This window comes from Moschus berezovskii, chromosome 18, assembly GCF_049115385.1.
Source record: "Moschus berezovskii isolate FMDL1 chromosome 18, NW_MosBer_1.0, whole genome shotgun sequence".
Taxonomy (NCBI): Eukaryota; Metazoa; Chordata; class Mammalia; order Artiodactyla; family Moschidae; genus Moschus; species Moschus berezovskii.
Window position 1 is genome coordinate 44,266,376 of NC_142477.1, and position 13,266 is coordinate 44,279,641.

The 13,266-nt window shown below is 40.8% G+C and overlaps 1 protein-coding gene across 2 annotated transcripts in view; it reads right to left on the bottom strand.

Moving 5' to 3' along the window:
• OXCT1 (3-oxoacid CoA-transferase 1) overlaps positions 1-13,266 on the bottom strand; it is a 181,982-nt gene that overhangs the window by 22,927 nt on the left and 145,789 nt on the right. For both annotated transcript variants that reach the window (XM_055422121.2, XM_088827668.1), the window contains exon 14: positions 11,646-11,735. In XM_055422121.2, the coding sequence (XP_055278096.2) occupies positions 11,646-11,735 (90 nt within the window). The remainder of the gene's footprint in view (positions 1-11,645; positions 11,736-13,266) is intronic.

Genomic DNA, 13,266 nt, shown 5'->3' on the forward strand with positions numbered 1-13,266 from the left:
CTTACCTGATCACGGTAGGAAGCAATGTTCTGAAAGCGCAGTAAAGTGGGAGGGGTTGAATCTACATGTGAATTTTTAGGGTGAGTGGTGTCTTGTTCCTCTCCATCAATCTGCTCCTTTCTTTCTCCATGAAGAAATGTCAGAAAAGGTAGATGACCAAACACCAAGTGAAGCATCAAAAAAGCTCCGACTGGTCCTCAAGGCTTCTGATTTATATATGTATTTCCTTCTTTGCCAACTTCATCATAACCTTGGTGAACATTTAAATGTTTCCTCCACCTGCTTCTCCAGCTTTTCTCTTCCCCACTGCATCACTTGCAGACCTCCTATAAAATCTAGGAAACCACCATTTTCTTTTTATCCAACCGAATACTTTCTATTACTTGCTTCATGGTGATGTCTCTTTAATTCTTTAGATAATCTGTAACTTTGCTAAATTCTTCAGTATAAATAATTCTGGTTAAATGATAACAACCCCCTTGTCATCATTACAACAAGCTTCATGTTATCACAATAAGCTTAATCCCAGATAACAAGTTTTTTTCCAGTGATTTTTGCATTCCATGTCACCATTTCATTTATCTAAGGCAACAGAGCATTCATGTAAAACTCTGATTTACATAAAACCCCATTCCATGCCCATCTTTTCTGTTAAGTGTTTCTTAAATGTGGCCCAATATTATTTCTTCTTTCAGGCATTTTCTTTGGGAAAGCCCTGTGATCAAGTACAAAGAAGGCAAAGTCTAGAAGGTGGTTGCTTCTTAAGGGATCAAGTCTTCAAGGGTGTGTCCATGCCACCTGAAACACACGCCATGTACCCCTTCACCCCACATTTGAATGGCAACACCCACCCCACTCTTCATGACTTGGCTCTCCAGGTCATCTACCCTGGAGAAACCATCTCCAACATCCCCTATAGAGTGCCCTTACTCCAGTCTCCGAGGGACATTCCCAGTCTGGTCCACCTCTTAGGTGCTCCTGTGTTTCCTCTGCTCTCCACAAATGCAATGTTGCCTTCTCTTTACCCAGCACTGGACTCTGAGCTCCCTGGATGCTGAAACAATTTATCTCTGTATCTTCAGCAATGAGTAGAGTACTAGCCAAACCACAGTGATCAATAAACACTGACTATTACAATTCTTATCCAAGGAATCCAGCAGCATCAGAGTTGTAAAATATTATGTGGCTGAGTGTTCGTGGTCTACTGGAGGCTGCTCTAGTCCTAAGAAATGTACTTCTACCTCCTTAGCATCTCTGAGCTCACTAGGAGAAGTAAAGGTTGCAGAAGTGTACAAAGGAACTTAGGGGAGATAGATAAAGGCATAAGCAAAGGGAGAAGCAAAGACACTTCAAGACTACACTATAGAGAATGCCCTTGTGGTCCACTGGTTAGGACTTTCACTGGCCTGGCCTGGGTTCAATCCCTAGTCAGGAAACTAATATCTCACAAGATATGTGGCACAGCCAAAAAAAAAAAGGACTGCATTGTGAAGCATACGAAAGTATAAGACAGAAACTGAGTGAATTATACTTATTCTACTTCTTCTGCCTGCTCTCTCCTAAAGCTGCAAGGTTTACATTAATCGGCTGAAAAGCAGGGCTACAAAGGCTGACCCTGCCAAAGGAATACTCCATACTTTGTCTGGTGGCAAAACAAAACCAAGGACATCTCTTACGGCATGCCAAAATATCATGGAGGAAACCCGAGTGCCACTGCCATCACCCCTTCTTTCTATACACACACACACACAAGCACACACAGAACAGACATAAAAAACTGGGGGACACTCTATTACAAAGCCCACGGCTGTCAGAGCACTGTGATGATTGATATGGTACCTAGAAAAGAAAGATGTGAGTTGCTAAAGAAAGAAAAGCAATGTACACAGAATACGACGACAAGATGATGATCACGTTACTCACACTGAGTTTATCCTCCTGGGATATTTTTAGCCTTTACATAGCACCTATGTGGCAGGGATGCCAACAAGCCACATAGGACTTCAGTGGAAAGACTCAGCTAGCTCTGAAGCGGACAATGACTGCTATCACAAATGGTTTTCACAAGTGGATGTAATAACAGTTTGTAGTTACACAGGCGCATTCTCAGGGGAAGACCAGCCAAATGAGACAATAGATACCGCAAGTCATTTCCCTGAAAATAGTCTTCAGGGCTTTGAGACCTGAGAATAGAAGGCCATTTTTCTTCAATATAATACAAAGGTCTTTATCATGGCCTTTTATTTTCTCTCCAAAGACTGCATCCTATGGTCTCTAGACGAAGGATGGCAGAGTCCAGGACTGAGCAGAAATTATTTTCCCTTTCCATCTCTGAACTGGTATGGTGCCTTGGAAAGCCGCTCTGAGTGTTAGCTTTCCTATCAAGAACTATGGATACTCAAGATCACAGGACTTAATTTATTCACTTAATTAAATTCTATAAGACATTTTAAAGGGCTTTATTGGATGCTGGGCTGTGTTCTGCTATTTTCTTCCATTATAACATTTTTTTTTTTTTTTGCAGGCATGTCCATCATTAAAGGACAAATAAAAAAAACAAAACCATGTGAGGATTTCTATTTTTAATGGTGAATATTGTTTTTTTTTTCCAAACAAGCCTAGCCAAGAAGTTTCATTAACAATTTATAAAACAGCGACAAGCTCTTATGAATGGAAAAAAATTAAACCAAATGAAACTGTTAATTATGAATTATCCTCACAAAAGAATACTTTCTTTATCTTGGGATACTCTTCAACGTTGCTGAAAATTATCGCAAGGATGTTTCTGAGAAAGCATCTTTTAAAAAAACTCTTTATATTTGCTGGCTGTTGGTAGTATATTTGATCCAAATTAAAAAGGATGAATAAATCTCATTTATCGATACCTTGTATAATTCCTCTGCACAAAAAACACAAAAACAAGGTAAAACAGCATTCAAGATTTCCATGATACCTTTGCTATTATATATGAATTGGACTTAATAAAAGTATTATTCACAAAGATTTATTCTCAACTTCATGACAAAAAAAGACAAATGAACTTACGTATGAAACAGAATCCGAGACCTAGAGAACAAACTTCTCATTGGCGGGAAGGGTGGGGAGGATGGACAGATGGGAGGCTGGAATTGACCTATACACACTATTAATTTTAAAACAGATAATCAACAAGAAGCTACTGTATAGTTCTCTGCTCAACATTCTATAATAACCTAAATGGGAAAAGAACTTGAAAAAGAATAGACACATGTATATGTATAACTGAATCACTTTGCTGAACACCTGAAACTAACACAACATTGTTAGTCAACTAGACCCCAATATAAAAGTTAAAAAATAAGTTACATCATATTAAAAAAGCAAAGACAAACTAAAACAGTATTCAAGATTTTGATATGACTGCTTTGCTATCAGATACGGATTAGACTTAATAAAAATATTATTCACAAAGATTTATCCTCAGCTTCGTAACAATATAATTATGACTCTTTTTATCCTTCAGAATCCAGGCCTCCTACTGTAATAAAAATAAAACCTAAGCCTGTTTCAGAAATAGAGCTTTCATTTATGTTCTCAAAAATAAGTACCAGAGCTTTGCCTGTTTCCGATAAATGACAGCTATGACTGAATTTCTTTGCTTTTGTGCTCTGAGAGTTATACCCTTAGGAACACATTTCCAGTATACAATGTTGAGAACAAAACACTTTCCTTTATATTGTTAGTGATGATGGTAGTTGCCAGACAGAAAAGTTTAGTAACAGAAAAGGGAGGCAGGATATATAGGTTCTCAGCTTGCTTCTGGTCTTAATTTTCTACTTGACCTTTATCAGAATGTTTAATCTCCATGAAATTTGGCTGGATTATCTTCAGAAGGAAAACAGTTAAGACTTACCTCAGAATAGTGTTATAATGATAAAATAGAGGCAGTTTATAAATGTATAACTGCTTGGAAAATGTTAAAACTGTTCAAATATGTTCAAATTAATGAATTCAACAATTACTGATTCTTAAAAGCCTCTGATGAAAGTGAAACAGGAGAGTGAAAAGTCTGGCTTGAAGCTCAACATTCATAAAATGAAGATCATGGCATCTGGTCCCATCACTTCATGGGAAATAGATGGGGAAACAGTGGAAACAGTGTCAGACTTTATTTTTTTGGGCTCCAAAATCACTGCAGATGCTGATTGCAGCCATGAAATTAAAAGACGCTTACTCCTTGGAAGGAAAGTTATGACCAACCTAGATAGCATATTAAAAAGCAGAGACATTACTTTGCCAACAAAGGTCCGTCTAGTCAAGGCTATGGTTTTTCCCGTGGTCATGTATGGATGTGAGAGTTGGACTGTGAAGAAAGCTGAGCGCCGAAGAATTGATGCTTTTGAATTGTGGTGCTGGAGAAGACTCTTGAGAGTCCCTTGGACTGCAAGGAGATCCAACCAGTCCATTCTAGAGGAGATCAATCCTGGGTGTTCATTGGAAGGACTGATGCTAAAGCTGAAACTGCAATACTTTGGCCACCTCATGCGACGAGTTGACTCACTAGAAAAGACTCTGATGCTGGGAGGGATTGGGGGTGGGAGGAGACGGGGACGACAGGGAATGAGATGGCTTGATGGCATCACCGACTTGATGGACACGAGTTTGAGTGAACTCCAGGAGTTGGTGATGGACAGGGAGGCCTGGCGTGCTGTGATTCATGGGGTCGCAGAGAGTCAGACACGACTGAGCGACTGAACTGAACTGAACTGAACTGAATACGCACCGGGCATGATTTTCCTCAGCTGTTGTGGTAGAAAGAGCCCCTGCCCTCATGGAACTCGCATTCTAGTGCAGAAAGGAGATGAAGAATCATCAGAAAAGGGGGGAATTTCATTTTGTATAATAGTCAGAGGAAGCTGCTCTGGTATTCTCAACAGAGATCTGACTGAACTGAGGAGGCGAGCCAGGCAGATACCTGAGGAAGAGCTTTCCAGGCACAGAGAGTAACAAGCGCAAAGGCCCCGAGGCAGAGGGTGTTTGGAATGTTCCAGAAACTTACAAGAATAGAGTCTGGCTAAAGCTCAGTGGGCAAATGGGAGAATCCCAGTAGCTGGAATCACAGAGGTACTGGGATTGATGCTGACAAACCAGGGAGGGCCTTAGAGACAATATGTACCACTCTGAACTTGATCTAAGGGAGATGGGAAGCCATGGAGGGTCTCTGAGCTCAGAAAGAAGTGATATCATCTGATTTATATTTTTAAAACATCACTCCTACCACCGTGTGGAGAACTGTGTGTGTGTTTCCACCTAACTCTTCTTTTGTTCTCTGACAATAGCAATCTCAGCATGCACTGCCCTCCAACACCAGTGCCTATTCCCCTGACCTGCAACATACAGGTGCCTTCAAACTCTGCCCCATCCATCAGATCTCGATGCAAATGCTGCATCCCATGAGATGCACTCTGCTGTGTAACTATTCTAAGTATTGGTTTCTATGACTCTATCCCCATGAGACCCTGACCTGTCTAAATGAAGGACTACATCTTTCTATTTTTAACTTCCTCAGAGTCTACTGTAGTGCTCGGCATACAGTAGGCACTCAACAAATATTTGGTGCCTGCAGAAACAAGTAAATTAACATACTTACATACAATAATTCTGCCAAATTTCCAGAAAAAGCATCAAAGAATATTCATCAGAGGATGGAAGGTGCTAAGCCAGCAAATTCATAAAATGCTGGCTCATTTATATTTGATGGAGTAGAGGTAGAAGTGAGCCAAATCAAAAAAGAAAGAGAACAGAACATGGAAACAGCTAAGAACGTGAAACAACACGATGTATTTGTGGAGATCCTAGAAGTGAAGCCCTGGAAACAGAATGGGGTGGGCTGCTGGGGAGTTGATGACAAAAGACTGGGAGGCTCAGTTCAGTTCAGTTCGGTCGCTCAGTCGTGTCCGACTCTTTGCGACTAGCTAAATAATACGGCCCTAATTCATAACAGTGTCAGACTTTATTTTTTTGGGCTCCAAAATCACTGCAGATGCTGACTGCAGCCATGAAATTAAAAGACGCTTACTCCTTGGAAGGAAAGTTATGATCAGCCTAGATAGCATATTAAAAAGCAGAGACATTACTTTGCCAACCAAGGTCTGTCTAGTCAAGGCTATGGTTTTTCCCGTGGTCATGTATGGATGTGAGAGTTGGACTGTGAAGAAAGCTGATTGCCGAAGAATCGATGCTTTTGAACTGTGGTGTTGGAGAAGACTCTTGAGAGTCCCTTGGACTGCAAGGAGATCCAACCAGTCCATCCTAAAGGAGATCAATCCTGGGTGTTCATTGGAAGGACTGATGCTGAAGCTGAAACTCTAATACTTTGGCCACCTCATGCTTCGAGTTGACTCACTGGAAAAGACTCTGATGCTGGGAGGGATTGGGGGTGGGAGGAGACGGGGACGACAGAGAATGAGATGGCTGGATGGCATCACCGACTCGATGGACATGAGTTTGAGTGAACTCCGGGAGTTGGTGATGGACAGGGAGGCCTGGCGTGCTGTGATTCATGGGGTCGCAAAGAGTCAGACACGACTGAGCGACTGAACTGAACTGAATTCATGGCAACCCACTCCAGTGTTTTTGCCAGGAGAATCCCAGGGACGGGGGAGCCTGGTGGGCTACCTACCATCTATGGCATCGCAGTCGGACACGACTGAAGTGATTTAGCAGCTAATTCAATTCAGCTTTAGTTTGAGACCTGTCACTTTGGCAGTGGCATGGCATGATTGGTTACCAGGAAAGAAAGTTTGTCTAGTAGTAAGAGGATCTTTGGGATGCTATGCAGATGTGACAAGGACCTAAACAAGCAGAAATGCACAGGATGTAGCAGATTACAGGGGTATTGTGGATGCAATGCATACAGTGCTTGGTGCCAGGAGAGGGGCAGAAATTCCATGGGTAACTTCCAGAAGGGGCAGGGACATCATCACTTCTCCAGTTAGACTAGCAGAAGATTTTTAGAGGAAATTATGATTTTACTTGTAAAAGTGTTATAGTTGAGGTAGTTATGGAACAATCAGGGGGTGGGGGGAGTCATCTAACAGGGAAGAAATACAGTCCTAGTATTCATCAGACAATTCCAGTGTGGAAATAAGGATCAGGGATCTACTAAGTGAAGAATAACTGTTGGGGCCAAAAACTCATACAGTATCCAAGAAAAATGCAGAGGGCCAGAGGTGCAGAGGGCCTTGGATGAAGTTACATGGAGCCCTGGAGGAACTAATAAAAGAGAGGATATGGTGTTGAGGGATCCAGGTTGTTGAAAACAGCTTTGCACTGGGGTAGCATGTGGTTTACAACTTTGGGTCCAAAGCTACAGTTAAGGTCTTTCTCAGAAGACCAGAGAGGGGCAAAGAAAGCCCAAAGAAATCGGCTTTATCTTTAAAAGTGCGATCCAGAAATTACATGGGTTCAAATGCTCAAATCCCACTGACTCAAACCTGGTCATATGGATTGACAGAAGGAGAAGGGGATGACAGAGGATGCAATGGCTGGATAGCATCACTAACTCATTGGACATGAGTTTGAGTAAGCTCTGAGAGATGTGCAGGACAGGGAAGCCTGGTGTGCTGCAGTCTATGGGGTCGTGAAGAGTCAGACACGACTTCGTGACTGAACAACACACAAGGTAGGCCTGGAAAGTATAGTCTGTCACTGGGCTACAATGTGCCCAGCCAAAACTGGGGAGGGTTCCAATACAAGAGGAAAGAAGGGGAGATGGGTTAAGTGCCACAATTCTCGTTGCTTTCTTGTAAATATTTTGCTGAGAGAATTCTCTGGCGGTGGTCCAGTGGATAGGGCTCCTTGCTCTCCCTGCTGAGTGAGAGCAAGGAGTTCAATTCCACAAGCCAAAGGACATGGCCAATAAAAAAAAAAATCTGAATATTTTGTTGATATCCATCTCAACAAAGAAAGGAGAGCTTTGACCAGGAAAAATGAAAAAAAAAGAAACAGGTAATTCTGAAAGCCGATGCTTCCAGAAAATGGCCGGGGTGGGTGGGATGGTGATACAGAGGAGACTCTCGTGAGGCTTCAGCATGGAATCGTATGATGAACATGGACTAGACCAAATTGAGTAAAACTTCAAGCTCTGCCACTGACCTGGACAAGTTTCTGCCTACATCCCAGGCTTACATTACAGGGTCACTGAGAGGTTAATAGATTCAGTATCTACAAAGCCATACCCAGAGCCTTGCACCTAGTAAGGACTCAAACTCCTACTTCTTTCCTTCATTTTTCCCCATGTTTAGAGGGCAAATGAAGGACATGCCAAGAGATCAAAAGAAGATAAGAAAGAAGGTGGCTAGACACCAAAGACCACCACTACTTTTTTGTAATTTTGCCTGGAACCTCGATGCCTAAGTCTAAATGAAAGCCACTCTACAACGCCAGTTTGACACCAGTGCCTGCTCTATGTCTCCAGAGGCAGTTTCAAGGCAAGGATGGTTACTCTAAAGCAGCACTGTAGGCAGCCAGGCTACAAATACCAGAAGCTGCTGGCTGGCTGCAAAGACTTGCAAGGAAAGAGTTTCTTTTGTTTGATTAAAACATTTGTAAACATTAGGTCATGCTATATTTGTAAGTAACCTGCATCTGTAACCCTATAGATGAAGAAAAGGAGCAAAAAGCTATACTTAAGACCAGCCGATGGATCCATCCACTTACTAAAAAAAAATTAGCAGCCCAAGAATACAAGATTATATTTATTTCTTCAGATTTTAATTCTTCACTGCAAACTATCCACTCTGTATCTTAGAAAACTGTAGGGATTCTCCCCCTATGCTGTCCGCTTAGTCATAAGGCAGTAGAAGTTACCTGGCATGTCTAAAAGAACTGGTTATTAACTGGAGAGGCCACTAGGAGTGAAAGAACTCTCCTCTCTCTTTTCTTTCCAACCTGTACCAATCTTCAGGCAGACAAAAGATGCAGGAAAGAAGTGGTGAGGTCCTTGTGTCTCCTTAAGTTGGGCCAGTAACAACGAGTCCAGATGAACAATATACAGTAGGAATCACATTCCAGGAGTAAAAAGTGAAGGTGGCAAGAAAAAAAAACTTCTTCTTTTGGTTAGTTTTCAAGGTTTGTTGTTATTAAGTTGCCAAGTCATGTCCAACTCTTTTGCAACCCCATGGACTGTAGCTCACCAGGCTCCTCTGTCCATGGGATTTCCCAAGCAAATATACTGGAGTGGGTTGCCATTTTCTTCTCCAGGGCATCTTTCCAACCCAAGGATCGAACGTGTGTCTCTTGCATTGGCAGGTGGATTCTTTATCACTGAGCAAACAGGGAAGCCCAGTTTTCACGGTTATCTAACTATGAAGTATGAAGAGATCACTATTATTATTGCATCCTCCTGTCAATGGTTGTTCAACTGCTAGTTGTGAGTTTGGGACTCTCGCAAGAGGAGATAGATAAATACACGTCCTTCTATTCTGCCACCTTGAACCAATCTCTTAATCACAAGAATATTTTTTGTTAGTTTGTTCAATTGAAACTATCTAGGGAAAATATCTAACTTCAGTTCTAGTCTAAAAGTCAGTGCCAATTTCCTCACTGAGAGAAGAAAAACAAGAAATGCTAAAAAAAAAAAAAAAGCGTATTTTCCTTCTATTAAAAGCTTTAATAAGGGACTTCTAATCAGAAGTTTAAAGCACCATGTTTCTTCTATCAAAAATTCCAGCTGAGGAAAAAGAAAACAGTTTGGGGGGAAAAGAGAAGTGAGAGAGAGAGGATTTGCTAAATACAGGCCCAATGTTTTGAAAACGAATGCACAAAAATAATCTGAAATGAGTTGGACTTCACAGCCTATGCGTCAACATTGAAGGAACAACAAAAGGAAAGTCGGCAAGAGTTTCCTCCAAATAGACATTATGTTCTGGAAAAAATTTGGATTTGATTTGCGTGCTTGGCATTCTTTTGTCTCTGAAATGAAGTATTTTGGATGCTTTTTGCAAGGCACTGCTCAGAAGTCACCTGTGTTAGTTTCATTTCTGTTGTTCCATATTTATGCTTCACAGCTCAGTTTTCAGTGTTTACTAAGCAATTTATGATAATTTTGTATGTAGTATTACAGTTTTCACAATGAAACTGCTTCATGACACACATCATTCTGTAACAGGACTCCTCATGGAAAGCAAGTCAAATGCAAATCTTTCAGATCCAGCTCTCCAACAACACTTCATCACCAAATAAAAAAAGTGAAAATGAACTACCACTTCCACTCAAAATAGCAGGTATCAAGGAAAAGCCCCTGATGCTGGGAAAGACTGAGGGCAGGAGGAGAAGGGAACGCCAGAAGGCAAGATGGCTGAATGGCATCACGGATTCAATGGACATGAGTTTGAACAAAATCTGGGAGGGAGTGAAGGACAGGGAAGCCTGGCGTGCTGCAGTCCACGGGGTCGCAAAGCGTCAGACACAACTGAGCGACTGAACAACAACAACAAGGTGAAAACAAACAGCTTTTGTTTCAAAACTAAGAATTTTAAAGGAGAATGAGCAGAGGGCATAGAGTGAAAAGCGTACTCGTCACTCAGTATCAACTTCGCAAATCCCAGAAGCCCAGGGATTCAGGTCAGGAAGGCAATTAAGCTCAGCTGGTTCAAACACAAATAAGAAAGGAATAAGAAAGGAAGCCATACTGATAGCTTGGTATTCAGAAGACAGGGCTTCAGAGTCAGAGCTATCAGGACTAATCTCAGTTCCACTAGTTATGTGACCTCAGGCAAGTACTTAACTTCACTGAAACTCTGTTTCTGGACCCACAGCAAATACCTGTATCAGGCTCATGGGCTTGTACAGGCAAATACACACAGAGAGCTGAGTGTACCATTGGAGCACAGTAAGCTCAGTGAATGGAAGCCATCACCATTGTAGGATAGCGATATCATCATCATTAATTACACACCATGAGGTCAAGGATTCTTGTCCATTTTAAGTCACAGTCAAATTCCAGCAGTGCCGAACACAGAATAGGCATTCAATAAACACTGAATAATTTATCAAAATAAAAGTGCGATATTCTTCAGAATAGTCCATCATTTTCTAACACTTTCTCAAAATGGTACCTCCACAGCCATTAAAAAGGTCATATTATCCATCTGAAAATAACTGCTTTTAAAAACCACATTCTGTTGCGTTTTCATTTTTCACAGAAATAGCAGCCACTATAACCATCTTTAAATGTGAATCAGAGTTCACTGGCAGTTCAGTGGCTAGGACACTGAGCTTCCACTGTATGGCAGAACGAGTTCAATTCCTGGTTGGGGAACTAACACCCCTCATGCCTCTGGGTGTGGCCCTCAAATTAAAAATATCTACAAACCTGAACCAACACCTCTTCCCTAACATCTTTTCACTGCCTTTGAAGACATTACAGCTTTACCTTTAATGTGCACGTGAGGCAAATAATCAAAGAATGCCCTGACGTCTGCTTCAAAGTTAAACATTTAGCTGAATGATAATAAATAATTGTCTTTATTTGCAACGTTTTGCTCTAAAATATAAATGCGATCAAGTTGAGTGATCCAGAGCAAACAATAAAAACCACAGCCACATGACCTGGTGCACAGGATTTCAGCCTAGTGTGAATTTCCAAAAGTAGCCCTCCTTACCTTTGCAGAATGTTCCATGGTGACCACTACTTTGGTTCTGGCACTGGACACTAGATCCATAGCCCCTCCCATTCCTTTCACCATCTTTCCCTGCAAAACAAACAGAAAATAAGAAGTAATTCTCTTTCAACCTTTCAGTATGTGGTGCAACAAAATTAACTTGCAAGAAGTTACTGGAATAACTAATCAGAAAAACTCATTGACCTTCATTGCTTAGTACTTGAACTTTATCACCTTAATATTCTGTTGTTCTCTATTATTCTGTGGCTGTAGGATAAGTTCAGGATAAATATTACTATGTCACATTTATTAAATATAGCTAACATTATTATATCAAAGAAATATGAGCAATACGGCAATCAGTGGATAAGAAAAATCTCAAGAATCTTTCCAAAATTCTGGGCACATTACTACTATCAGAATAATAGGAGATTAAAATCTATATACCCCTGACATTCATTTCTTTCTTTTTAAACATACAATTGGCACCACTGAGTCTTCAATCACAGACCCTTTCTAAAGCACTCTCTTGGATGTCCTGCAGATTAAATGCACTAGGTAATAAACTAATGCATTAGTGGTGTTTCCCTAGTAATGATTAATATGAAAGGTGGGTCTGTCTTTCTAAATCTTGGCACTTATCTTGGTCTTGCAAGAATAAACCAAAACAAAAATATATACATTTCTGTGAAGCAAAAACGGAAAACAGAAGCAGAGTTCAGGATCCTTTCATCAAGACAATTCTATTGTTGTTCATCTGTCCAGCTCCTCACTCATTAAACATTTACCAACCACCTTCTCTGTGCTATATACTCTGAATAATTCCCACTGTCTAGTCTGTCTCCTGGTTGCAGAATTTTGGAAAAAGCAAGTGCTTCCAGAGATGATGAAATAAATTCTTACTCAAGTAGACTGACGAGAAATGTTTCTAACACTGAAACCTCCTGAAAATTTAATATATTTTTTCATAAAAGTCCTCTTGCTGATTTGACAGTAAATGCTTACAGGGCTCTCGGCTCCTTTCCCCTAATTTCATAGTTTTAAGGAGATTAGGCAATACACTCACATCTGGCTTTAAAACAGTCTCAAATCCCCTGATTTCAGAAACATTTTAGAGGTCAATGCAACACTTCATGAACATGAATTAGATAGGAAATAGAAAAGAAGGGAGTAAGTAGTCAGGGTATCTTCATGGTTTGGAGCTTGTCACTGAATGACATGAGAAGTATGGCAATGGTTGGAGAGTGGAGCAAGAAAGGAGTAGAAGAGACAAAATGAGTCTGTCTTCAGACATGTAAGACTGCCATGAAGCAGAATATCCACGCACAATAATGTTTACTTTTATATTTCTATAAGTCACGCCTTCAACCTTACTTGGCTGCAATTTTAATAAGTTAAGCAACAAGTCATAATATTTCTGTAGAGAACATTGATATGTTATGGTACAAAACATGAAAGTTATAGATGGAAGCAACGAATGTCTATCATAAACTCCAATTCTTAGAAGTTTGAGATTTTTAAAGCATGAGAAGACCCTATAGCTAGTCCATTTTAAAATATCTCAAACTGCTGTGGTAAGAATATCCAGCCAGTCTGAGCTTCCACACACGGTGTCCTTGGG